The 27,691-nt window shown below is 40.6% G+C and overlaps 2 protein-coding genes across 5 annotated transcripts in view; one reads left to right on the top strand and one right to left on the bottom strand.

The window, feature by feature from the left end:
• The first annotated feature begins 598 nt into the window (after window positions 1-598).
• LOC141009843 (atlastin-2-like) lies at window positions 599-21,607 on the top strand. Of its 2 annotated transcripts, XM_073482568.1 has the most exons (15): window positions 599-758; window positions 7,639-7,799; window positions 9,093-9,305; window positions 12,923-13,054; window positions 13,152-13,256; window positions 13,349-13,399; window positions 13,499-13,555; window positions 14,462-14,554; window positions 14,776-14,914; window positions 14,999-15,126; window positions 15,409-15,465; window positions 15,587-15,658; window positions 15,760-16,191; window positions 17,662-17,676; window positions 17,924-18,127. In XM_073482568.1, the coding sequence occupies exons 1-15, from the start codon at window positions 686-688 to the stop codon at window positions 18,059-18,061; spliced, it is 1,866 nt and encodes a 621-aa protein (XP_073338669.1). In that variant the 5' UTR covers window positions 599-685; the 3' UTR covers window positions 18,062-18,127. The 2 variants fall into 2 exon arrangements, with proteins under 2 accessions (XP_073338669.1, XP_073338668.1); XM_073482567.1 differs by lacking the exons at window positions 17,662-17,676; window positions 17,924-18,127 and adding an exon at window positions 18,450-21,607 and having other exon boundaries at window positions 603-758.
• Window positions 21,608-22,809: 1,202 nt separating this feature from the next.
• LOC141009589 (equilibrative nucleoside transporter 1-like) overlaps window positions 22,810-27,691 on the bottom strand; it is a 41,477-nt gene continuing 36,595 nt past the window's right edge. For all 3 annotated transcript variants that reach the window (XM_073482258.1, XM_073482257.1, XM_073482256.1), the window contains exons 12-13: window positions 25,953-26,152; window positions 22,810-24,911 (exon numbers count right to left, since the gene is read on the bottom strand). In XM_073482258.1, the coding sequence (XP_073338359.1) occupies window positions 24,800-24,911; window positions 25,953-26,152 (312 nt within the window). In that variant the 3' untranslated portion in view covers window positions 22,810-24,799. The remainder of the gene's footprint in view (window positions 24,912-25,952; window positions 26,153-27,691) is intronic.

The raw sequence follows: 27,691 nt of genomic DNA, 5'->3' as shown, positions 1-27,691 counted from the left end.
TTGTTTATTTATAAAGATCTAGGCTATTTAATTGTTCTATATAGGTTATTTGGGCATTTTGTTGAAAGTAACTAAAAAGTAGTGTAAAGTGGAAGTAGTAATATTGTAACGTAATATATAACTTTAAAATGAAAGTAACTGGTAAGTAGATGAATGATAAATGCACATTATAATAAGACGTAGTTCACCGAGCGGTTTAAACTTTATTTTACTTTATTTACGAGAAACTGAGACTTTCTTGACTTGGAAAATTATCTTTAAAATTGACAAACATATGTGTGATTCATGGCACAATTCAAACGGGATCCAAAAAATGATTAGTTTCCCTCCTTCACCATACAAAGTTTTTCAAAATAAGGTCGCATGCGGTCCACCGGAAGGGGCGTGGCTTCGGCTCTGTATTTTCTTGCAGGGGTCCAGAATCCTTTGCTGCGCCCCTGAGTCCAGACCACGAACTACCGTCAAATAAACGCACTTTTACATATGTTGAGGCAATATAAACTTACAAGGATGTGTGCCCTTTAAAAGAATATGACAAGAATAAGTGTTTGCTCCCGTGAAATTATAGAAATAGTTCGCATAGCATCGTGGGGTGGCCGAGCCAGCTGCGGCTGAAGTTCAGCAGACAGCGTGAGAAGAAAAAAGCTCCTTTGACGTCAGCCACGTTAGATTTCAGTAGTCCAAGATGGCGGAGGTGAGCGGGTTGAGGAGCAGAAATCACTTCGAGCCCAACTGCAAAAGCCGAGTCGTCGACGACGGTAAACCTTTGTTTATTTTGTCTAATCGGTGTGCGAGAGTTAGTCGACCTCGGCGCTGACGAGGGGGAACTGAATTTGGAGGTGTTTCGGTGTTTCTGTCGTCTTTTGTCTTTGTGAGTCGCAAACTCTCGCTTTTCCGTTAGCCAGACGCTTCTGTGTTCAGTCGGGGGGGACCCGCGGTGTCCTGCCAAATGTGGTACCCCTGCCAGAATATGTCTCCTGCAGCTGACAAACATAGCGACAACACGGTCCAAACTGTATGAAAATGAGCCAGAGGGGTATACGTGCTCATCGGCGTTTGTTTTCTCGCTTTTAAAAACATGTTTTCCCTCCGAAAGCTGTTGTTTGAAACCGATTCTGACCCGGATACGAACTCGACCGGGACACCTGTCGGTGGCTCATTTGTCCCGGGCCGTCACTTTCACCTGGCCCGCAGAGAGCCAGCGGGCTGTCCGGGGTGTTTGGTCTGTAAAACCCGGCTGTAGCTGCACAGTCACCGTGTGTTGGCTTCGGCTGCACCGGGTTTGAACTTTGAAACAGTCCGCGTTACACCAGTTTCCTGCAACGAGGTTTCGGCGTAACTACTCAGAGCACACACACGCACACACACACGTTAATCTTCTCATCCTGCTAATGACTCGGATATTTTTAAATACTCTTTAATTAACTTAGTCTGTTCAGTATGCCAGCAGACCTATACACGTAAATACGAAGCTAATGTTGTCCTCTGAATACAACTAGATACGCGAGGGCGTGTGTGCCTCGTACAGCCAGAAAAGTAAAAGTCATTGTAAAACGATAGGTTTACACTATTTGTGTTTGTCCCCGCATCACTTAAGTTGAAAGTGCTGTAGAAGTGGATCTTTTATTGGCCTGTATGAACAGGAGGTGTGACTAGAGCAAGTTAAACCTGTTTCAGTGTCTACATGTGTGCCTTGCTACTGCTTTAAGATGGACTTTAAAAAGTATGAACCTATAAATCACAACAAATGAACATTAATAAATCATGGGGTAATAATTTAAACCCAGAAATATGTATTTTTTCCCCCCATAATAGAGTAAACAAGCTGTTCTCAGAGGAAAGTAATGTCCCCAGAACACTGTTTCAAGCTAGAAAGGTGGCAGGGTCCGCCAAATATAAACAAAGTAAAACAGTATGAAATTGTGTCGTTCTTTTAAGATCAGTCTGTTTTATTCAGTCATGAAAACAAAGAGAGTTTGTCTAGGCATAAAAGAAACCTTTCTCTTCTGATTAAAATGTACATAGTGCACCTTTTTAACACTGAATATCTCTATCAGGATTCTTAATACCACAAAGCAAACAACATATATTGGCAAATTAGTAATGATCCATCCATCTCTTCACCTGTGACAACAGTGCTGTCTTTAAATTGGATTTAAAGCAGTATGTTGTTATTTGTAGTGCTGCAAGTAACAATTATTTTCATCGTTGATCCTTTTCTTGATTAACCGATCAGTTGTTCTGTCTATAAAATGTCAGGTGATTAAGTTAAAAGCTGACAATCGACAAATTGCAGCGGCTCGACTTGGTAGATAAGTTGATTGGCATCAGCGACAACTTTGATAGTCGATTAATCATTACATTTGTTTAAATTATGAAACATTATCTGGTTCAAGAAGCCTCTCACTTGTGAATATTTGCTGCTAAAAAACTCCTTTGGGTTTTGGTCTGTTGGTCAGATGGGACAAAGCAATTTTGGACATTTTATAACCAGAAAACTAAAAGACGTCTCCCACACTGCAGGGCTACAATATCCAAATTATTTAATGCACTGAAGCAGTGACTGTCTGATGAAGAGCAGGTTTGTGTGAAATGTCACTACTTTCTCGTTTCCTGTTTTGACTCTGCTCATTTTTTACTTGGCAACTACCCCTTTTGGCTTTGAAGTGTCATATTTTCGCATTTTATCATCCTAGATGATTATTGTTTTCATTTTCACCATCCTAAGAGAAAAACAATCTGATACATTTTTCCTTTGCTAGTAGAACAGCAGAAAGTGAATGGTCAAAATAAATTTACTTTGCACACTCTCAACTTAGGTTTATTTTTGTATGCTTCTGTAAACTTTGTATCGACTGGTAATCAAATTGTAAATTGTCCTAGGCTCATTACTGAAATATGATCAGGAGCCACTTATCATGATAACCCTTATGTCAACTTTCATACAGCTGACTCTGTGGCAACAACATCACGAACTGCAGCTGCTTTAATGTGCACTTTGTCCTCAGATCACAGACTCCCTTTGGTCTGCCTGCTGCAATAGAACATTTGCCCTCCTTGACTCTTGTCCAGGGAGGCCGTGTCAGGTTGTCGTTTGGCGCTGGTGTGCAGGGAAGTCAGTGTACCTGCATCTTAATGGGCTACAGTGAATTCCTCGTTCTCTTTTAAAAAATCTCGCCTCTGCATTCCTGTAGTCTCGACATTATAAACACATGTTGCTTGATCCCATAAAGAATAATTTCCGGGGTTATTTGTAATGCATGGCCTGGATCAGAGGGTGTTGAAATCCCCACTTTCCAAACACTTAAATTTCCAGGGTTCTCCCCTAGGGTTGAAATAAAAATTTGAAATGTCGTAAACCTGCAAAATCTTTTCATAATCATGCTTGCAGTATACTTGTCACTGTCTAACTTACAGTAGTCTATTTTCCTTGCAGACTTAACTTCACTCCCAGAGATGTGTACATTTCTTAATTCCTACACTAAATCTCTTGAAAGAGCATCTTTAAAGTATAAAACCTCCCATGTTTAGCCAGCTGCTTAAGTTAAATGGACCACAGCCTTATCAGAGTCTGCCTCAGATATAGTGCAGGAGTCCAGGGAAAGGAGAGCTGATTTGGGACGCAGTGGTGAGATGTAGGCTAGCTTGCGTAGACACTCTCTATTCTTGCCATGCATAGTTAAAGATAGACCCTCAACAGAACTGGAGGGATGCGAGACTGAATATACTCGTGTTTATGTGTGATGTACCGTACAGACTCGTCCCTTGGTGACTTTGTGTGTTTTGTTCATTGGCAGGAAAACATGTAGGCCAGTTAACATCTGCTCAGTGCCTCCATAAGATAAGAAGTAATGCAGCTAATTTTAGTTCTGCCTTCGTTTTCTGCCAGCTGAGGACTGGGGCAGTGCATTAGCCACTTTATCAAGTGTGGTTCTAGTGTGAGTGTAGCAAATGCGCATATCAGCAGTGCTAATGGTTTCTGGCTGTAAACCTTCCTCACATGCTTGCTTATTGTGTTTTGTCTCTCATACACATTCTGCTGCAATACAAACTCCTCGCAGTCCCAGCAGAATAGTGTCTTTGTGTGAGTCCCCTCTGTGGCTGCAGTCTGTGCCACTTCATGCTGCTGAGTGCTGCTCTGGACTTCAGGAGAACCTGCACTGCCACAAACTGGGAAAATGTGCAGGGCTAATTTGTGTGCTGAGCAGATTACTGTATCTGCTTTGTGCTTGCAGCAACTCCTCCAACACTAGCACAGCATTGCTGCTGTCCTCTGGGAATTTGCAGGACCTCCAGGTTGATCCTTCAGTGCCCCATTTGCAGATTTTCTCTTGAGCAAGAATATCACTTAATTTTCCAGCGCCTGGGAGTCAAACAAGCCTGCATTTCCACCTCTTTAAAAAAGTACATAAAATAAACAACACAATGACTCCATTTTACACCTAAATTAGCAGGTATCTCCCTGGGCAGTTATTTCGGACTACCAGACCAGGCCCATATCTAAATGAATTAGGAGAGAGCTAGAACTTCACTTTATATGCTCACCAAGACATAAAAACTGCATTTATAGAATCACCAGTCAAAACTGATTTAAAAATGCTTAAAAAGTTTTTTGACTTTGCTTAGGTTTAAAATGCCTCTTTCCTATAAGTTATACTTCTCCTGTGCATGACATTGTCAGCTCACTTGAACAAACTTAAGTTTAATGTCTAGTCTCTGAATTATCTCACTTTTCTTGGTAATCCTGTGTATTAGCGCGATATCCTCCTCTTGCATGCTTATTAGAAGTCAGTGTCCAGCCGCACCAAAGTCTTGAGACTGTCGACAACTCAACTGGCTGATATCTTTCTTGGTTCGGCTGCTATAAAGCAGACAATTGGCTTTTGAGGGGAAGGGGCGGGATATGTGTCATATCAACCACCATCTCTGGCGTTAGACTTTTCTGGACAAAACACCCAAGTGGTTTGTCTCTTTCTTAAAATGTCTCCGACATCACAAACACGGCTGAAAAAGGGAAGTGTAGAAAGCAAACTGATGGCCTGTGACAATGTGACACAGGTTAATTTTTGTATCTTTTACTTAAGCCTCTTTCAGACTGAGTGATGTTCGAGCGTTTATTGGATCAAAGATGGATGGAAAACTATTTACATGCCAGCAATTGCGACTAAAACCCGCGTCATAGCATCGTGGCGGAAAATGGATTATGCATTTGGTTTGGTTTTATAGTTGCAGCATTAATAGTCTGATTTGTTGATGTTTTTCACCAAAATATCACTGTTTTTTTGGCGTAGACCGGCAGATTGTCAGCACAGTGTTGATTTTTCTGATAGAGAACCAGTTTATTTGTTGGAAATGCTCATTTGAAAATTCATTATGTACCAGTGTACTTCTTGTGAAAAAGGTGTATACTCTGGCAGTCTTGTTTTCCAGCTGTGGTTGTTGGAAATGTAATTTATGTGCTCAATGCTAGACACAACCTGGGGCCACGCAGTGATGACAAGCTTGTAATAAACTTGTTTGTACAGCATAAGATGTTCTCTTCTTGTGCCAACCTCACATGTCATGTCTCAGACTCCAGCAGCCAGGACACAATACAAGTTTGAGAGGTTTTTCTCCACTAAACGCACAGACTTGGAGACATTTGAAGTAAAAAGAAAAGAAGAACCTACTGACTTTTAACGTCCAAATCTAGCTTCATCTTCAGATAATTATCAACAGAGCTGAAATGATGAATTGATTACAGTGTACAAGGTTGATTTATTTATCATTCCACAACATGGTTGTACATTGAAATGGAAGTTGTAGTTCTTCTTTGCTATTGACAAAACACAAATTCTGTAAATTGATGAATAATTTTGGACTGTCAGTCGGACAAAAAAAGGAATTTAAAGATGTCCCCTTGTCCTTTTTAGGAAATCAATCAATTAAGAAATAACGAAATTATTATTAGTTGCAGCTCTAATCGGCATCTGTGTGCTTTAGTAGTGAAGGGTAAATCATTGGTCTAAACTCTTACACAACCTTACGGGGAACATCTGAATGAGTCTTCATGACGGTTGGCTGTATTCCAGGATGATGTCCCATCAGAATGTGTTCTCACTTGCTGGAGTAGACTACATAACTTTCCCATCAGCTGTATTGTTTTTCTTTCTGTTGGATATAGGTGGTGCATCCAAGGTGTGTCTATGAATCTGTTGGTTTCCCGAAACCTTATTTGAATGTGCTGAGATACACTGGTGCTACAGCTCAGTCCAGTTGAATGGCTAATCACTTGAAATGTTTGAGTGAGCAATGCTTGATACTTGCTGTCTGACCTGTTCAGTGGACTCTGTCATGTATCTGGCCAAGGGAGTGTCGTATTAATCATGCACCAGTGGTGTCTGTTATTTTTACTTTGTGAATAATGCTTCATAGAGATCTGAAAACTACTCCATTAAAGGGAAGGGTTATTAGTTTTGTTTTACATTTCTTTAAATTGAAAATATTGGAAATGCAGTTTTGTCACATATGATGATTAGTGCTGCAATGATGACTCGATTGAAAGAATATTATTTAATCCCTTTTTTCCTTTAAAGAATAAAGAGCCAAAAAGCCGACTGATACTAGCTACTCTGTGACCAATACCAATATTGGGGAGTAAAAACAACGTAATATCAATATATTGGCCTGTATTCTTATAAACACAGAACATAAACCTTTTAGACTTGAATGTGGTTATCAAACACTCATGAAAAAGTTAGGTACTGATATTTCACAGTTTAATAAACAATGAACGTCACTAGGAATTTAATCATTATAACCGATTGCAAGCATCTTTGCTGCATTATGTTTTGTATAAAGAAAAAAACACCATATTGGACAATAAATACAGCGATATATATCCGCAATAAGCCAATATGGTCCAATCTGACCGATTTATGGGTTTGGCTATAAATCTGAAATCTTTGGTTGTTGTTTAGACAAAACAAGACATTTGAAGATGTCACCTTGGGCTTTGGGATTTTGTGACATAGATTCAACAGAGATTATAGACCAAACCATAAATAAATAATAGTAATCGTTAGTTGTAACCCTGAAAATAATGCTGCCAAGATAAACTACTCATCTGCATGTATCACAGTGGATGGTTGAGCACACGTTCTTATTCTGCAGTTGTGGCAGGAAGGAAGGAATCTTGCAGTTCAAGAGGAAACGTATGCTTTAGATTAAGAGGAAAGAATTTCAGTGACAGAAGAAAAAAGGTGAAAACACTGTCCTGCTAACTTTTTTCCTTGTGTCCCTTTTGCTGCCCCTTTGTGGTTTTCAGTGCAGGGCTATTTTCGAGCTTGACCTAGATGTGTGGACCAGAATGGATTACAGTATTTAGACCAGCACAAAATGCTGGAAACATTCCTGTATATAATTTGACCACATGGAGAGGTTTTCACTTTCTCTTTAACGTCTCAGAACAATAGTCCGTCTCCCACATGTAAACAAATTTATGACAATGAAACCTCTTCCTCTGAAAAGTGTTTTTTGGTCTTGCTACATAACTCTGAATCTACATTCCTCTGCTTCTTCTCACGTTACGCCCATTGACTGAACCCTTATCTAACCAGTACAATTTTATCTTTTTCTGCTTTGTCCTGTTATCTAAAGGCTTAAGTGGCGTGGAAGATGTCCCCATTTTTCGGCATAAGAAGAGGCCTCCTATAGCCAAGCCCGAAGACCTGGATGATGAAGTGCTTCCCAGGAACAAAGCCTCAAACAAAATTGCGAGCGTCACCTCATCGCTAGATGAAGAGATTCAGGAAGAAGAGGTAATGTTTTACTGTATTTCCTGCACGTTCCTGTCTATTGACAAGAATGCACCATACCACATTGATGTAGATATGACTCTATGTTCCTGTTTCTCTTTCTACTTTCCTCACTGTGTACTTGTATCTAGAAGATTTAAAAAAAAAAAAATGAGTCCAAAGTATACACAAACATTTTGACAATCCAAACAAATGCTCTCCATTTACTATCAGTTAAATTATTTTCATTATGTATTGATCTGATGGTTATTTTCGTAGTTGTTTGGTCTTAAAAACACCAGAAAATTTAGAAAATGGTCATTATAATATCCCTTACCTTCAAAAAGTGACCAAAGGTATTCAGTTACACCAGCTGGATCCAACATTTGTGTAGCTGGAGGCATAAAATGTTTGCCATTTCTGCTTGAAAAGTACTTTTAAATGATCCAAATGGTTGCAAATTATTTGTCTTTTGATCAACTAGTCGTTTAAGCTTTTTTGTGCTTATTAAAAGACTGAATTGACAAATAAATGTGACTGTTTCATTAAGAACTGCCAAGGGAAATATTTTATTTATGCCGTAAACAAAGCAGGTGTCAAATCTCTACTTTATGGTGGTAAACTTTAAAAGACTTCTCACTAAAGCGGTGCTTTCAGCAGAGAAAAGAAAGTTTCTGTGTTCTCTATTACAAGACAAAATACAAATGTTATTCTGTTTTGTGTTATTTTACATGTGTAAATCTAAAAATGTACACATGAAAAATACACAAAATGGAATAATATTTGTAATTTCTCCGTAAGAATTAAAATACTTAAAAAAAAACAAACTCACCAACTTTTCTCTACTAGCGAGTGTCTTTGGCTTTTACCACCATAAAGTAGTGATGCATGTTTATAAAGACACCAATGTTCAATCAAAATACAATGTTGGAAAAGAGAGACAAAAATGGCAGAAAAAAAAGTTTTTATTAAAAAAAGAAAATTACAAAATTTTCCAGGAGGATTCTGTGAAAAGCAATCATGTTTCCCGCCTCATCACTTTGTCCTGAAAAATGAAATGAATCGTAAAAAGCCATATGTATGTGAATGTTCATGTGATGTGCGTTGTGTGTTAGTATGGATGGAGATTAATTCTGAAATGGTGCAAAAACACTGTCTGGATGGAGATAGATAGTTCCCTCTTTAACTGCTGATCTCAGCCTTGTAATTTTCAGTTCCCTCTCTCCTCCGCTAAAACTGCCTCATCACCACTGTAATCACTAAAATGTCTCTTGAAGCCAAAAAAAAACCTGATTGATTGCAAACTCATGTCTCCAGGATGCGGTACAGGAGGAGAAGGCGAGGCCCATCCAGATCGTGCTGGCCAACGAGGATGAGCACAGCTTTGAGCTAGACGCCGCAGCGCTGGAGAAGATCCTGCTGCAGGATCACGTGAAGGACCTGAACGTGGTTGTCGTGTCTGTGGCCGGGGCCTTCCGCAAGGGCAAGTCCTTCCTGCTGGACTTCATGCTGCGCTACATGCACCATCAGGTGAGAGAAATAATGTGGGATTTCTATACTTTTTCTAGACATACAAGTGTACATATTCCTGTGGAGATTGAAGGACAAAAAAAGAGCTTTCAGTCAAGTATCACATGATGTCAAGTGTTCTTTATGTGACGCTGCATATTGATCAGAAAGTTTGTTATCAGGACAAAATAATATCCATCAGATTTTAACACCATGGGTGGTGGTAGCACTTTCAATTTGAACAAAGGAGCCAGTCAGAAATACTAACAGTAACCACATAGTGGCGATTAGATGTTTTATCATGTGGATGCCACAATATTGAAAATTTACGAATTACATTTTTGCAAAGATAAAGCATTTATTTTACTTGCCTGCCACAGAAGTATGCGTATAGTATGGCTCTAACTAGCAATTTTTTTTATTATTGGTAAATGTGCTGGTTATTTTCTCAATGAATTGTTTGGTCCACAAAAGGTCTCAAAATACTGAAAAACATTGCAATATGCTATTGACATCTTCAGATTTCTTGTTTTGTACAACCTACAGTTCAAAACCAAAAGATTTATTTGATTTACAATCTTAAAAGACTATGAAAAACGGGAAATATTCACATTGAAGAAGCTGTAATTGGTGAATTTTAAAGTTGACTGTAAATGATTAATCAATTCATACTCACAAATACTACCAATCATAGTGTAGCATTAACTATTTTACTATAACTGGTGCTGCAAAATTGCTCTAAATATTATTGAAATTGCAATATCGCCAAGTGCAGTATCCAAATGCAGCTGCAGTGTTTTAAAATATTTCAATGTGTGACAAAATAGCGTTATAATAAAGTACTGTAGAACAAATGTAGTTCTGTAGAAGTAAAAAAAAAACATGTTGGTTTGGTATAAACCCAACAAATTTCCCATCATGTAGATGTAGTGTCCTCCAAGTGTCCTTGTAGGATGTTGACTGCCACACTGTTTTTGTTGATGTCAAAAAGAAGTAATCTGGAAGTTAATCAATCGCAAAGGTTTTTAAAAAGGCACAGACGCTTAGATGGTAACTTTATCAACTTAGAATAGGCCAGTGAGGCTGTGATCATGACTAGAAAATGCACTCTTATGCGGTTGCTCTTACATGAGTCATCTATTAGTCAAATTGGTGCCGTACATTTCTCATAACTTTGACATCAGTCCTGATATATAAACACAATTTTAAACAATTATGAAACAGGTTATTGGTCCTCTGCGACCTGAAATTCACATTGTGTAACATTCACAGTCAGTAGAGACTGTGAAAACAGGTGCACTAGATGAACCAGTACAGCAGATGAGATTACAACCAGTGCTGGCATGTGTGCCCGAATGAGACAAGCAGAGACGAGTGCTTCCTGTTCGGTCTCATACTGAGATATGTACTCAACCAGGTGAGGTACAGCAAGGTGTATGAATAAGACAGGGTGGTGCAACTGGGCTCAGACTCAGACAGACTGTAGTTGGGGAGCTCGAGTTTATGGTGATTCATGTAATGTTTCATCAAGAGTTTCAGTCTAATTACCTAATGTTCTCGTGTGGTTTCTACTGGCTTTGACATAATGTCTGTAAATGTAAATAACATAAATTAGCACATTACACACACACACACGCTCGCGCGCACACACTCTTAAGTGCGTCCATCCGACAACTGTGTGACTTGCACCGACACAAGTATCAACAAGTAGTCCTTCAGACCTCCTGCCAGCAGCTGGACACACAGAAACGGGCAGGATCACCTTACACTCACTTGGACATACTCTCTCTAACACAACACACTTTAACACACACACCAGGAAAGACAGAGGAATTTTTTAGCCTTTCTCACAGCTGTTGATCGGCATGAACATGGGCATTCATGCGAGTCTGTCAGGCCTGCATGTGTTCACATTTTTCGACAAACACTGATGCTATTGTACCAGGATGTGGTTCTTTACTATACAGCACTCCATGTTACAGATAGTGTTAATATTATTGGACTGCAGGTATTTGTTAATATCAGATGACCATCAGCTCTGTCATAAGATGTTGGTCCGGCGTTCAGCACAGACGTCATGTTGTGGTAGCCGGTAATCAGTGTTCATGTACACTTTGCTTTGCAAATCAGGTATTTGCTTGGGAGGCTTGTAAACATGTCCTATTTGTGGTCAGTTGATGTCCTCAGACAAACAGGGTCACAATGTGCTGCTCGTACTTTGAACTCTGAGTGGGTAAATCATAGCTGGACAATGTTTTTAAGTGAGTTACATTAAATCCTCTGCTACGAGAAGTGTTGGGTAAGTTACTCAGGAAGTGTAATAAGTTACTTTTTACTTATTATTCTGTTAAGTAATACTACTTTACTTATTCCTTGATATCCAAAGTGAATTTCTTGCGTTACTTGTTATATTACTATATTACTTTCACATTGTTAACATCTCCTCCAGGATATAACTCACCCAGCGAAGAGCTTCTTTACATCTGGTCCACTTAACTTCTCTCCACAGCCGTGTCCTCTATGTCCAAGTCCACTTTCTGTTGTTTGGCCTGGGTTCATGCTGCTTCTCTGGCAGGATAGCTTCAGTGTCAGCGCCGTTGTTTTCTTTGACAAGTTTCTCTTGCTGCCGTATCAGATGCTTCAGTAATTAACTTTTTTTTTATTTTCGGGGTTGAAAAGTGTTCTTTGCATCTTTGACTGAGACAAACTCAAATCAATGACGGTACTTCCAGCTGTTGAAAGAATACCTCTCCTCCAGAGCCCCTGAGTAGAGAGAGTCGCGATAACAGAGGTTCAAAATGTCAATCGTCACATGATTTAGGAGACTTCAGATATTTCCCATTAGTTCTAAGCACACAACTGAACTGCATGAATACAGAGAGACAGAAGTACAATGTTTGGCAACTTTGAGTTAATACATGATTTATTGATTGATTGATTGATTTATTGATGGAGATGGAGACTTTCTCTACTCAATACTTTGCTCTCTCCCTCATCCTCCATCCTTCAGCTTTTTGGCTCGTAGCCGACGTGACCTGCCCTAACAAATCTGGCAACGCAGCGTAACTTAGTTCCTACTGATTTGGAAATTGTAATCCATATCACTACTCATTACTGGGGAAAGTAATAATATTACAGTAATGAATTACTGGCCAACACTGGCTATGAGTAGGACATTTTTCTTGCTGTGTTTACGGTTTTACTTTGTATTCCGCACTGTAAAATCATTAGGATGGTTGTATAACTTGTAATGAGTGTGATCCTATTGACAGACAAGGAGTCCAAAACCTTTACCACGATCTAATCATCCCGGTTACTTTCTCACATGACATTGTACTATAAGATGACAGGTTATGTAATACTTTTTTCTCTTACACTACAATACATTATTAAAAGACAGCTCCTCTTGAAAAATGAGTTTTCCCCCCAGGTGCTAACATGAGCCACATGCTGGTGGACTTCAGTTCATTGACCTCCTTCTTTTTCACTCCTCCCTCCCACCTCCTCTCCGTCTCTCCCCTCACACTTTACCCTCATCTGTCCTATCAATCCATGTGGATTTCTTCATCTCTTCTCCTGTTTCTCATTCCTCTCATCTCACCCCCTCCCTTTCTCCTCCCTCTTCTCCTCTGCTGCAGAGAGAGTCGTGGATGGGAGGTGATGACGAGCCCCTGACAGGGTTCACCTGGAGAGGAGGCTGCGAGAGGGAGACCACAGGAATTCAGATCTGGAGCGACGTCTTTGTGGTTGACAAGCCTGATGGCAGCAAGGTACACGGTTATCAAAAAAATCATACTATTAAGCCCTGAAGTTGTTGTCACGTCTGGTCAAATTTAAATGTACATTCATTGCATCTCGCCCCGACAGGTTGCTGTGCTCCTCGTCGACACTCAGGGAGCATTTGACAGCCAGTCCACCATCAAGGACTGTGCCACTGTGTTTGCCCTCAGCACAATGACCAGCTCTGTACAGGTGAGACTTTAAGGAAGAAAACACGTTATGTCTTTTCTCTCTTAAAATGTCAACATTTATGTCTTACTTTGTATTTTTGTCTTTGTTTTCAGGTGTACAATCTCTCTCAGAACATACAGGAAGACGACTTGCAGCATCTGCAGGTTGGTGTTATTTATTCTCCTCACAGGAAGCGGCAGCAGCAAAGTTGTTCCACTAACTTCTGTTTTCTGATCATAGTTTTGTTTTTCTCTCTTGCGTAGCTCTTCACAGAATACGGCCGGCTGGCAATGGAGGAGATCTACCTGAAACCTTTCCAGGTACTGGCTGCTGCTGTAGTCTGTGTGTACATGTATGAGGGTTTCCACTCGTCATTAAAATGCCCTAAAAGTCCAATAATATGAATATTAATGTATCTTAAATATGATTATAACAGGTCTTAAAATTGATTGTATTATGAAGTAAACGTTACTTACCTCATTAAGACCTTAACCCGATTCCGTTAATTACCACTAATGCAAACTGTGTAGCACAATGTGAAATCTCTCAAGTTCAACAATATCCAGCCTTGTGTTCACACACATACTACTGTTGTGTATACACCATTTTGTGTAGTCATGTTCAATTAAGTGTTTATGTTGAATGTTAATAAATTCATTTTCTTGTAAGTAATTGACTTAAATTTTGCTGCATGTCCTTCGTACTTTTTTGCCAGTGTGGACTTAAATCACACTCATAATGGTCTTAAAAGGTCCTGAAAGTTAAATTAAAGCTGAAGTAGACAATTCTAGAGAAAGACAGTTGCTTTATTGAGTCTCATTCCCAGATGAGTTGCCCGGCGTCTCAGCCTGACTCAATAATCAACTATCTTTCTCTAGAATTGTCTACGTCAGATTGAACTTGTTGAAACCTGCAAAAACCCTGATTAATGCAGTGTAGAACGTTTGTATAGTCCTGATTTGTGAATGTTACCATTGGACATGCAGCCTGTGCATAAAATCTACCAATTCAGTTGAATGTGTGGCTGCAAGGCGAGTCATGCATTTTAAATGAATATTATTAGGAGATTATTAAAGTATCAGTAAAACTGAGAGATGTTTCGATTACAGTGTAACTGAAAACACGAAAGTTATGGAAAATCAGGGATCAGAGAATGGATCAGTATGTAGCCACTTCACCATATTTATCATGTTATTAATATAAAGTGTCTCTGTGGTGTGTTTCAGTCCCTGATGTTCCTGATTAGAGACTGGAGTTATCCTTATGAACACAACTATGGTCTGGAAGGAGGGAACAACTTCCTGGACAAACGACTGCAGGTGAGAATCAGTTTCTACCCTGATATTTCTTCACATTGTTGAAGATCTTTGAGCAGCCGGTCACACAGTCACTGTTCCTGTCAGACATGCCACACCTCACAGACCTACTCAATATCATTGTCTGTTAAGGTGTGTGCAAATTTGCTTAGCGCTTCAAGTGTGTACACATTCACATTCAAAGCACACTTTCACTGTGAGAGTCTGGTTGAATGCTGATTCAGGTGAAGCAGAACCAACACGAAGAGTTGCAGAACGTGAGGAAGCACATCCACTCCTGCTTCTCCAACATCGGCTGCTTCCTGCTGCCTCACCCTGGCCTCAAGGTGGCCACCAACCCGTACTTTGACGGCCGACTGAAAGGTGAGGAAACGGGAACATGTACTCACAATCAAGAGTGATAGATAAAATACACCGGACCGAAATGTTCATGATCGTGTGTTTCAGACATCGATGGGGATTTTAAGAGGGAGCTGGCCAGGCTGGTGCCGCTCCTCCTGGCTCCAGAGCGACTGGTGGAGAAGGAGATCGGCGGCAATAAAGTCACCTGCAGGGATCTCCTGGAGTATTTCAAGGTCCTGCAGGATTTTATTAAAGTCCAGTGGCTTTTTACACTGATTACTCTGCCTCAAGGGTAGAATTAATCATTTGATAAAGAACCAACAACTTTTTTTATTTAGTAAAATTTGAAAAAATGTCATATTATTTTGTTTAAATTTATGACAATTTCAATACTTTTATCATTTATTATTGTTTATTAACCTTTTAGCTGAGGTTGTACAGATTTCAGGAATACGAAGCATTTGAAGACACTCCAAGAAATGACATCACAATAATCAAAAGTACCACTCTTGCAGGCTTACATAAAGATCTACCAAGGGGAGGAGCTGCCTCACCCAAAGTCCATGCTGCAGGTTTGTAATGTCTCAAATCTGAGACATCTTATCAAGAATGAGACTCTCTTTTAGGTTTTATTCTGACCTCCTGTGGTCAACAAAGCTAGCTTGAATCTCATCGTCTTCTCCCGCTTTTCAGGCAACGGCAGAAGCCAACAACCTGACTGCTGTGGCCGGAGCCAAAGACATGTACAGTAAGAACATGGAGCTGGTAAGGACACGTCTCTCTTTTACAATCATCATGAATCACAATCAATTCAGTTTAAGTCAGTCAGTCACAACGTCGTCTTGTATCATTTCCTTCCCTTTCAGGTCTGTGGTGGGGATAAGCCATACATCGCCCCGGCCGACCTGGAGCGCTGCCACGGGGAGTTTCGCGAGCACTCGGTGCGTTTCTTCCGCTCCGTGAAGAAAATGGGCGGCGATGAGTTCTGCCAGCGCTACCAGAACCAGCTGGAGGCGGAGTTGGACGAGGCCTACACAAACTTCTCCAAGCACAACGACGGCAAAAACATCTTCTACGCAGCGCGCACACCCGCCACGCTTTTTGCAGTCATGTTTGTGACCTACTTGGTGTCCGGGGTGACGGGCTTTATCGGGCTGAGCACCTTGGCAGTGCTGGCTAACCTGGTGATGGGCATGGCGCTGCTGTCGCTCTGCGCCTGGGCATACGTGAAGTATTCTGGAGAGTTTCGGGAGATAGGAACGATGATAGATCTGGTGGCTGAGACACTCTGGGAACAGGTGGGTTGTCGTCCGTGTGAGAGTGTGTGTGTGTGTGTTTGTCAAGGTTACTCTACATGGTTTTGCTATAAGGGCTAAACCATTTAAATTGCTAAATTTGTATTGGTTGTTGATGTTATATATTAAGTTTGAGTTAAATCAGGTACTTTAAGCTCAAACAGAGGATGTCGGTCACTATACAGATGTACTTGGCTATGGAGAAAAATATGTCTTCTTTACATTAGGGCTGAAACTAATGATTATATTTAGTTGGCATTTATTTTTTGGTCTGTCCATTGATTAGTCCACTGATTGTTTCAGCCCTTTGTAGTTGCACAGCTTGTCCACCAGAGAGCGCTAACAAGTTTATTTTTTAACTGTGAAATGCCCCATTTAACACATACAGTATACTTCCTTGTCACATTTGATTGATAGCCATATTTAAGTGATTCCTGTCATGTTCGAAAAACAAATATATTGTTCTTGGATTATTTTAACATTTAAATATCAGATTCTGCCCCAAAAAAACATTATTAGTCAGGTTGCAGCACTAAATTTAGGTCCGATTAGGCCATCAGATTAGGTAATTTCCTATTGAACAAAACGTTATTGTCAGTTTACTGACAACTGTTCCTGTGCATACCAGTGTTTCCTCTACATTCATTCAGGAGTGGTGGACCTCACAGTAAGAAGACCGCCACAGTTATATAAAACGGGAAATTGAATATTAAAATCTAGATAACGAAATTAAACAAACAAACGGAAAACACAAACAAGCTCAAGGCTTGACGCATAGAAGTACCCTTAAATCACACCAGCAGGGACGGATATGTCTGCCACCACTGCTTCATAAAGATCTGCAGCGATAACACTGCATGTTGTGTAATGTTGGGGTGGACATGAAGTTTTCCAAATTCCTGTGTTTTGGTTTTTGTTCTTTGTTTCTTGGTGTGTTACATTGTTTGAGACATAAACGTGATCTGAATCGAGGAGTAGTTACATTTCTGAAAACTGGGAATCAGTTAAAATTGAAGCTTAAGACGAGATTCAAATAATGTTTTTTAAGTAAATGACGTTTTTTTTATTTCTTTTCTTTTCTCCAGGAATACAATAGTATATAGAATAATGCATGTGTATGTCTGTTGATGCCATTGGTTTCTGTTTTCTATATTTATTTGACTTTTTATTTTTAGGTGTTTAAAAAGCCTGAGAAACAAAATTTCTTCCATCAGTTTTTGTTTCCTTCTGTCTCCTTCATGTTTGATTATCTTCTGTGTTTTCGCATCCCATCATCCATCAGTTTGTTTTCACCTTTCAGCGCGCTCTCTCCACACTGAAACTCCATCAGCACCTCCTTTTTATTTGCTCTCTCTTCATTCCTCCGTCAGTTGTTGACCTGCAGACTGTACTCAGCCCTCATGTCTCCTCTGACTTCTCCCTCCTTCCTCTGTTCTTGTCTCTCCTCCTCCTGTCTCCTCCACTGCTTTACAGAAGACGATTAGAAAGGTGAGAGGTGTCGCGTCACATTTCTCACGTGATCTTCTGTCTGCCTCAACATCATTTCCTGCATCTCCTTTTCCTTTCTCCTCCACCTCCTGCTACCAGTGTCCCTGTCTTCTTCCTTCTTCCATCTTTCTTCCTCAATCTGTTCCCAAACTTCTGGCTCGATCTTGTTTTCCTCCAGTGTCTGTCTGTGTGCCTGTCAGTCTCGTTCCTTGTTTAACTCTCCCGTTCCTCCCTGCTGTCCTCTCAGGTGTTTTCCAAACTCTCGGAGCCGGTCAGGAGCCGCCTGGCTTGGCCCGTCTCTCTCCTCCCTTCGTTCCCATCAGGAGCGACACTGGGACTCGGAGCTCTGACTCCTCTCAACAACAACTACAAGAAGACTAAATAGCTGCTGGACAAGCGGCGGACTTACAGACTGTTACACTTATTTCTCATACTGAATCTTCTGCAGTTTGCTGGCTTCATTTATAGTTAATTTTCAGTCCGATGGTGCTGGATTCTTAGACTTTAACCTCTGAACTTCACTGAATGTATCTGAACACGCCAGGACCATCTCAGGATCTCAAGGACTTGAAGCTCAAACGGTTATTAATCATCCTGGATTTCTTTAAATCTTGTTTTGTGTGAGACGTTTCCGTTGGAGACCACTTCCTGTTTTTGTTCCTTAAACGTTTCTCTTCCCTAACCTACTTTCTTTCAGTTTCTTTGTCCCCTTTTCTCGACTGTTTCACTTCATTCCTCCTCTCACCGAATCCTCTTTGTCTTCTCTCCCGCAGGTTTTGAAGCCATTAAGCGAACATTATATGGAGGACAACGTCAGACAGACGGTGGTTAACTCAATCAGAGCCAGCTTGACAGAACAGGGCTCGCAGCACACCAAGTTAAAGACTCACTGACGCTCTTCCTCCTCCTCTTCATCTCCTCTCCCCCGTCATGTTCATCACCCTCCTGCCCACTCACTCAATGTGTTCAATCCTAGAACTGTGGAACTAGTTCAACACCAAAGCTGACCCTCTCCAAACACCCTTCATCACATCACTGCCCCCTTCCTTATTTGCTGTTGTGGACCTGTAGGCTCGCCGTCTGCCCTGCTCTTCATCGCCCCCCAGTGCCTCGGAGCAGAAACTGCACTTTCACGAGAGGACCGAGCAGAGAAAGCCGGCAGCGTCGCCTCTTGCCAAAACAGGACCTGAAGGACTGTCATCTTCTCGTGTGCCATGCTGCCATAGATGCACACACTGACATATTTGCTGTTAGCAGCTAAACTCGCTTCAGGATTGAGCTGTAATTCAGGGACACCGCCGTGGGCAGCTGTAATCAACAGTGGATGCAAACTAAAATCCTTTTCTGTGCATTTAATGGTTTTGTCTTAACAGGCCAGACAGTTCAGAGCTCAGTCGACTTCCTCTTCGGACTGTTTATTAACGTTTCCTGCAAGCACAAGTAGCGACAAATCGACTCAGAACACTAATAACGAGGAGATTTTTGTCCTTTTTTTGGTTGTTTCAGTAAAATCAGGAAACAAATATTGATTCTACTGAATTGAAAGTAAGAGGGAGATTATTTTAACCGTCAAATGTCGATCCTCTCCTGGTTAATTGATCGGTCTTCTTCTCCAAATCCGAACTGAAAACAGACGAGTGCAGGAAATCAAACAAAACTGAATTTTTCTTCTTCTGGCGTTTTAATCCACCTCGTGGCTCCGATTCCTCAGTACGTCTCTGCGTGTTTCCCTTTAATATTTCCTGAAAAGAGCTGTAGGACGTGTGATCTGCTTTTAACGTAGAGCTGACGTGTTTTATCTGGCCTTTAGTGTCTCGTAGCAGACTGTTAAGAGCTACTGTGTTGTAGCATTAAGCTAGCTAAGAGCTTTTAGAGCTCGGGCCTCTGTAGCCAGGTAGCCAGAGAGGACTGTCATCTTGAACCATTTTCTCTTCTACTGCCTTTTCATCAAAGCTGCCGTTTCCCACCACATCTTTAGGAACTACAGGTTGTTAGTTTGATTCTTGGAATTGTGGATGTGGATCCTTTACATTTTGGAAAATATGGCGAGAGTTGGATGAGAAGATTGAGTCTGCTCATATTTGTTGGGTGATTATGAAGCTGAAGCTAAAGCTAGCAGCCAAGCCTGTTAGCTTAGCATAAAATGCTGCAGGCAGAGTGAAGCAGCCGCAGTTTGACCAGTAGTCAAAAATCTGATTAAAACAGGACCTCTAAAGCTCGATAATTAACAGTTTATATCTCATTTGTAAAATAAACAAAGTGTAAAACCACAAAAACTTTGTTTTTTGTACAAATTACACAGACCTCTTACTTGGTACTTCTCAAAGTGTGGTCCGGGGAACCCAAGGTGTCCTTTAGGGGGTTCTAAGAGGTCCCCAACAAAAAGGGGACCTCTTAGAACCTGAAGTAACAAAAAAACAGAATGTGTGACTGAAACTTTTATTATGACAGAAAGTGTACGAAACTCATGACCAAAACAAAGTGAAGCTCATGTGCTGATGTTGGCGCCCGCCATAAGGTTTCTAGCAAGAACATTTAAATTAATTAAAAAATATATATATATAACAATGTTTATGCTGTTTTATTTATGTACTCTGTAAATATATACCATCCTTAATTATTATTTTTCACAATTTGTGCACAGCAGGCAGAGTCACTTTACGCAGGAAATAACTTGATTAAGAAAACATGGCTGATCGTTCCATTTTACTTTACAATGCCATAAAACAGGTGCTTTGATTTGGCCCGTGGTCCGATGTTAAGTTTCAGTTTGGGCATGCCTGAAACAAATACATATAAAATGGAGGCCAATGATCTAATTTGTGTCAGTTAGGGGTCCTTGGAAGTGGAAAAAGTTAGAGAACCGCTGAATAAGTGGGTGTCAGAGCCTCAGCTTTATGCTAAGATGAGCGAACCTGCTTTTAGCTGTAGCGTCACATATGGACATGAAAGTGTATCAATCTTCCCATTTAACTCTTGGCAAAGACGCGAGAGGCCGATCACACAGACACCGGCAAAACCATTGTTTCCCTCTGGTACGGCGTGCATGACGGGCGCTCCTCTCGAGCGCTGCGTGTCATGTTTTTCTAGCAGTTTTTAGAAGTTGAAATATGCTCAACTTTACAGCGCAAGAGTCGCACCAGATTTCCCATTTAGTACACTGAGGCGCTCCACGCCGTTTTGCCCAGAACATGCTTTTCCACGGTATTTTTAAAGCGACTGCACCTGAAGAGACCAGTCTGTGTGTTCGGCCCCAAAGTGAGCATATTTCCAAAAATGTTGAACTACTCCTTTAACTGACATGAAACGATTCTGCCCTCCTCCTGTAGGGTTGTGTAAATCTAAATCACTGGACTTTTCGCTCTCTTCAGTGAAAGATGATGGGTCAAGTGGTGAGCGACTCCACAACAGGAACCTGACTTAATGTTATTCAGTTAAATGGACTGAACCTTTCCCCCTTTTTATCTTTACTCTGTTCAACAGCTGCATCACATCTGTCTGAGCTCTTCTGCATCGATTCCATCCACATGATTTCTCACCTCAAGCGCCAGTCTCGTACTGTACAGTCTCTCTCTCTCTCTCTTTGTGTTCACATATTACAAACCGGGCATGTATGTTGACTTAAATATTTAAATAAACTTTGTATACATTTTATAGTGAATCGGTTGACGACGACTGTTTGTTCTTCTTCTCTTGATCGACTTTAACAGTCTGTGGTTTGTTTAAGAATGATAAGTGGCTGCTGTAGGTTTACACTAGGCTTCTTCTCTGTTAATAGAAACATGTGGTGTGAATACTCTGATTCTGATAGGAGAATTTTTTTTGATTGTGACGAGTGGGTTGGAGACAATGTCTGTCTGCCTTTTAAAGATATCTCTGGTAATTTATTTTTGAATAAAATGTTTACCTTAAGAATAAATCATCAATTGAAGTCTTTTGGCTCCCGGTTGTCTTGTTTTTTGTAGAAGGTGACACTTTATTTAGTCTGAATCAAATTCAATGTAGAAGCAACAAATGTTTTAATTTAACTGTTTCTCTTTCTTGCTTTGTTTTTTTTTTTTTTTAAAGTATTTGAATATTTACTTCAAAGTCAACTGTTCTTTACTAATGTTTAATTCTCGCATGTTTTAGGGCAGCGGCTCTCAACCTTTTCAAGTGGCGACCCTCCAGAAAAATCAGGTTGTTATTCACTACCAGCCCTCAACTTAATTACACTAAGTGTTGCTGGAGTTTTGTCCAATGTGGACTTTTCTCTCTACTTGATGGACCTTTTTTAAAGTAGGTGAAGTTGTGCCAGAGACCCTGCAACATCTTCAAAGTGCCAAAATGGGGAAAACTTTTTTTTCCAGTGAGATCAGAACTCATGTGAACACACCGACTATTACAAACACATTCAGTAAAATCTGTTAAAGTTGTGTAAGATTTCAGAAGAATAAATACGAAGAGTGAGGACAAAAAAATGGACTGAAAAATTAAGGGAGACGTGGAAATAAAGACTTTCAATGCGTCTCAACTAAAATGTTGCATAAATACATTTTGATAGTTGTTTTAAATGACTTCTCATTACCCCTCGTTATCGTTCAAAGTGTTTTCGAAAGTTGTGTTTGCTGTATTTGAAACCAGTGCCAGAAAATGTGATTTAGTGAACTGAGTGTAGTCTGGGGCAAGTGTGGTAACAGAGTTGGTAACTTGTGGCTTATTTTAAGAAATGTGATGAAACAGCGGAGAGCGGCTGTGATGGGAAACCTCATAAGTCATACTTGTTTGTCCTCTTTGTGTCAAATTGTGACATTTCAGAGTGTTTGAATCAGTGGCTTTAATTCATAAAGGTCACTGAGAAATTACCAAAACAGAAGGGGAAAGGCTGCATTTTTGTGACTGATACGGAGGCGTATTCATGTGTCCCTCTGGATGGTTAACTTCATTATTTAGTCACATGCGGAGGCAGCACAAGGAAAAGATCAGCGGAGGAACGCAGCCATTCAGGTGGATCAAGTACAGATCTGTTTGCATCAGCAGAGTGACCTAAAGACGCTTCGGTGTCTCCAGATATTCTTTATTGCCAGATTATGTCTAACCTGGAGATGTCAAGAAGTGCGTTTCCAAAAATGACCAACAGGAGGAGCCAGATTCTTAAAAATACAGTTTTATTTTATCACAGAACTGTTTTCAAGCTGCAATACAAGGAATATTTTATTGGCTGGCGCCGTACTCCCATACAAACAAAACACAGTATGGAGGTGCAGACCAATGTGTGCTTTTTACAAACATACGGCTGGTGTTATGAATACTGTGTACACGTAAAGCAGACTTAAAAAAAAAAACAAAAAAAAACTTCAGAAGGCCACAAAAACGCAAAGAAAATATAACACTGACGGGCAAAAGGCCTTTAACTCCCCGAACGAGACTAACTGAGCGAGAGTTTGAAAAACAAACAAAAAACCAGGGATGCACGATGTATATCGGACCGATAATAGAACATTTACATTATCGGTTATCGGCAAATAATGAAATTATAGCCGATAACACAAAGCCAAATTGCTTTAGTTGACTTACCAAGTGCAGCTTTTACACACAGTATGTGGCAGTATGCACCTTTAAAGTTGGTTTGCCAGCTGCCGACAAACACAGAAGAACAACAACAATAATGCTGCTGCTGCTTCACCTGTGTAGAGCCACACAACGTCACTGGAGGGGGACGAGGGAGATGAGTTTAACACAATAAATCTTATTAGAGCTATGAATAATAAATCATCCATCTTTGCCTTTTTACCCTCGGGGCTGCATTAACTACAGGTTATGAACTTATTTCAAAAATACGGTATTGGTAGGGAGAAGCAGGTAATTATCGGTATCGGCTGAAAACATCCATATCGCGCATCCCTACTAAAAACTACTGCTGATATAAAACCTATTTTCCATGAGAACACGTTTAACTATGAGAAATGTCTCCAAATCTCAGTCACGATGGCACATTTCATGTCACTGAAAGCTGCATATTTCTCTTCTTGTGCTGCGTTCAAAAACACATTATGGCAAAAAATCTGTCCAGGAAGACACGAACTGTAAAAACTTCACAATGTGGGATCAGAAAATGAAATTTCTACTTCTATTTGGCAGATGAGGACAAACTGAAACAGACTCCAAAACTAATCTAAAACTACAGGAGAGACAAAATGTCACTCTCTACGACAATGAATATTCAGCTGTTAGTGGCCCAGATTATTGATTAAAACCTCGTCTTTAGGATTAAAATCGTCCTTACATTCTTTATGTAGCTCACACACACTCTCACACACACACGTGACCCTAGTTAATGCTGAAACTAGAGGGAGCAAAGCAGTTTACACGCAGCCGTCTGATGGGTCATGACCTTCATCATTTCCCCACGTTGTCTTTATGTATTTGGTTTGATCAAAAATAAAAGCTGCAACAGTTCAATGTGATGTAACGCTCATTATTTAAAAAAATCGTCGAGGGTCACAGTTTACGAAGAGATGGGTTGTATTTGGAGGTTAACGTAGACGAGCCGAACACCAGAATCGAAGAGCCTCGTTTATATAAAAAACGTGTTTAGAGTTTATTTACACACCATCAGAACTTCATTTGATTACTAAAGAATGTGATTGTTTCAGAGAAAGTGAAAGACGTGTATAACTTAACAACATAAAACTATATTGCGACTTTTTAAAAATTTTGTGCAAAAGCTCATTTAGTGAACGAGGCTCCTGGATGCTTCGTGTGCAGTCCGTCTTCATCAACAGCGTCTGAGCTCATCATTTGGCGGTTTCTTCGAGTCTACTACGGCGGATTTCTGTTAACACTTTTGGTTTTGATTTGTTTGTCGATTTGCTCTCTGCACGCTTCAATTTGTGTCAGAGAAGCAACCAGCTTGATCAATGGCATCAATTGGAAAAACAAAAAAATTCAGTAACATGTTTCACTGTCTGAGACGAGTCTCTACCGCTCGCGTCAGAAGACCAAGGTCGTTTGGTCTTCTGGGCTGTGCTGTCTCCACTCAGCTGGAGGTTGTTGAGGAGCTCTCCCTTACAGAGTGATAACAGGGAAAGCGTTGGAGGGCGGTTGGTCTAATCTACGTCTACTGAAGGGTCTGCTGGAGATTTTAGATCATGGCCCGGAAAGCAAACGAGGCCGCAGCGCCCAGCGCCAAGCCAAGGGACAAGAAGAAGGCCATGATGGCCCCCGCCGTCTCTGCCTCGTGCTGTGCCACCTTCCTGTACAGAGACAACACAGGGACAAAATTCATCAGGAGGGAGCGGTTCATCATTACACACAGTGCTGTTATTGGTGAAGTATAGATAGGGACTCACTTAAAGGAATAGTTCAACATTATGTGAAATATGACTTCACTTTCTTCACAAGAGTTGAATGAAAAGAGGCCGTCACTGATGTTCAGTGTTGTCTGTGGGATTTATTTTACATATTTTATATGTTTTATGTTCAAGTCTTTGTATGTTCTGCGTTTTTAATACATGCAAGACACACTTCTCCTTGGAGACAGCACAGTAAAATTAGGCAGGGGACACTGCTGCAAGAAATCTCTGTCTGTCTGTCTGTATGTTACTTGTATATCTCGAACGTTCATCTGATCTACTTCACACTTGACGCCTCTCTCTCATCGGTGGTTGTGGTCTGACTCGGAGAGTACCGATGTAATCATCCAGATTTAAATTGTAAAAATCACTCATGTCTGATATTACCAGGGCGGCCCTGATGGGCCTGTGAGCAGTTCTGGAGGCTTCAGACTGGACCTGTAAACCCCTCAGTTTATGCCGAACAGCGTGTTTTGAATGAGCACTGTGATAGTTTGTTTAATTTGTTTTCAAACAAAACATCAGTGTGGTTTTGGTTTTTAGGGGAGTTACAAGCTGCAAGTTGCATGTCATCTTGGACAATGGCTCCCATCCACTCCATGACGTCGTGGTCAGCCACAGGAGTACATTCAGTACTAGACTGATTCCACCAAGATGCACCACAGGAAATCATTCCTCGGTATCAAACTGTTCAACTCCTCGCTCTGAGTGTCAGACACTCTGAGTCAATAGGACGACTCTGGACGCTTTGTTTCTCAAATAATGTGCAATAATTAGGACAAATAATGTGCAATAACCCATATTTCAACTGTGGCATTATGCTTGCCTGCTTCCAGTTTTTATGCCAAGCTAGGCTAATCAACTCAAGGGCTCTATCCCAAACCTAAAAAAGAGAATTCCTCCCACAGACATGAACATACAGTGAGCGTTTGAAGTACTTACTTGGGTCCAAAGCACATGCAGAGACTGGCCAGGTATCCGTTGGAGAAGGAGAAGAAGATCATGAAGATGATGTACAGCGCGTCGTGTGCGAACCACACGGGGAGGTAGTAACGAGGCTGGACGTTACACAGCATGAAGAGAGGGATGAAGACGACTCGCAGACCCACCAGGACAGGAAGCCAGATACTGTCTTTACCCGGCTGGAGACAAACACAGCAACATCAACAACAGAGACAAACATTTAACTTCAGCTATTAACAACACTGTAACATACTTTTGGATATTTTAATTTCTCAGACACTTTAAATACATAAATATAGAGTATGTGTGTCCGTACTGATTACTGTGGTTGCTTTGGTGTATTCATATACATGTATGTAGAGAAGTGTGTGGATTTTTGGAGATAAATCTTTATTATACATGTATTTTTATTGTATTTAAATTTTTTTCTCTTAAAGTTGTTAAAGTTCCTCTGAAGAGATTTACGAGCTCATTTCTTAACGTCCTCTCAATGTATTTTAACTTTAATATCTGGTATGGTTAACAACTGTAACTTAGTGGGAGAAACGGGTTTAAAGACACGAGTGACCAAATGACCCGGAGTCACAAAGAACCTCAGTGAAAACGGTCACGATCTTGATCAGCGTCGTCTTATGATGATAAATAAACTCACATGGTGCTGGAGCAGCTGACTACCGTTATCTGCACTAATGTACCGAGGAGCCGCACTCAAGAACAGGTCAGACTGGTTTAGCTGACTGTACTCTGCACAGTCTGCACTGAATGAATTGATTCAATTTGGATCGCAGGAAATTGGACTTGGGAATTTTCTCTAAGAGGTTTTAAGAGATCTGAGTTCATCCCGTGAAAAGATGAAGCCAACTTTCGACAGAGAAAACTGATGATTACTGTATCAGTGCAAAGAAAAACTCTCTGACACACTCAATCCCTGGAAAAATAAAACAATGCAAACTAGCAGAATAGAAATTCGTCAGAAATGAATTCCTGACAATGGAAACAAAGCTCAGGGGACTTTTTACCAGATGTACATGAGGGAGCAGAGTGAGCAAACCTTCAAAATAACCACAATCACAACTCTCTGACCACAAAACCACTTCCTTTACACAGCACGCGCACACACGCACGTACACACACACACTATTCTCCAAAACAAACCTCTGATCTCAGCAACAAAACTCGTCTCCTTTATTTTCACACAGACGCTGAGTGACTGATGCGTTTCCTCCATTCCACTCATGACTCATTGATTTATTCCCGTGTAAACATTTTATTTGGCCGAAGGGTCTCATTAAAGTGTAAACAAACGTCTCTGCTGTCCACAGCACCGAACGCCCGCCAGACAACAGCAGATCACACTAAATATTATGATGCCGTCTTTTTAAATGGACTCCATGAGGCAAAAGTGTTTATGAAGAGGACCTTTCTTATTGGACAAGTTTGTTGATCGGCCTGTGAAAGGTAGCAAAGTCGGTCACCGTTAGAACTACAAAAGTAAATGTTATTTATACTCCAAATGCTTTTGTTTGACTATTTTTTGTATTGTTGTCTGATGGCAATGGTCCAGAAAAGCGCCTTATAAATATAATAAATTATTATTATTTTACAGGTGTTTTTAGAGGAAGCAAATAACTAAGGTAACTGTCAGGCAGGAATGACAAAACCTGCAGAAAACCTGACAGTTAGTTGGGACCAAGCCTGTGAACTACTTAAGCTGGCTC

The sequence above is a fragment of the Pagrus major genome, chromosome 15, assembly GCF_040436345.1.
Source record: "Pagrus major chromosome 15, Pma_NU_1.0".
Classification (NCBI taxonomy): domain Eukaryota; kingdom Metazoa; phylum Chordata; class Actinopteri; order Spariformes; family Sparidae; genus Pagrus; species Pagrus major.
This window is presented reverse-complemented; position numbering and strand designations above follow the sequence as displayed.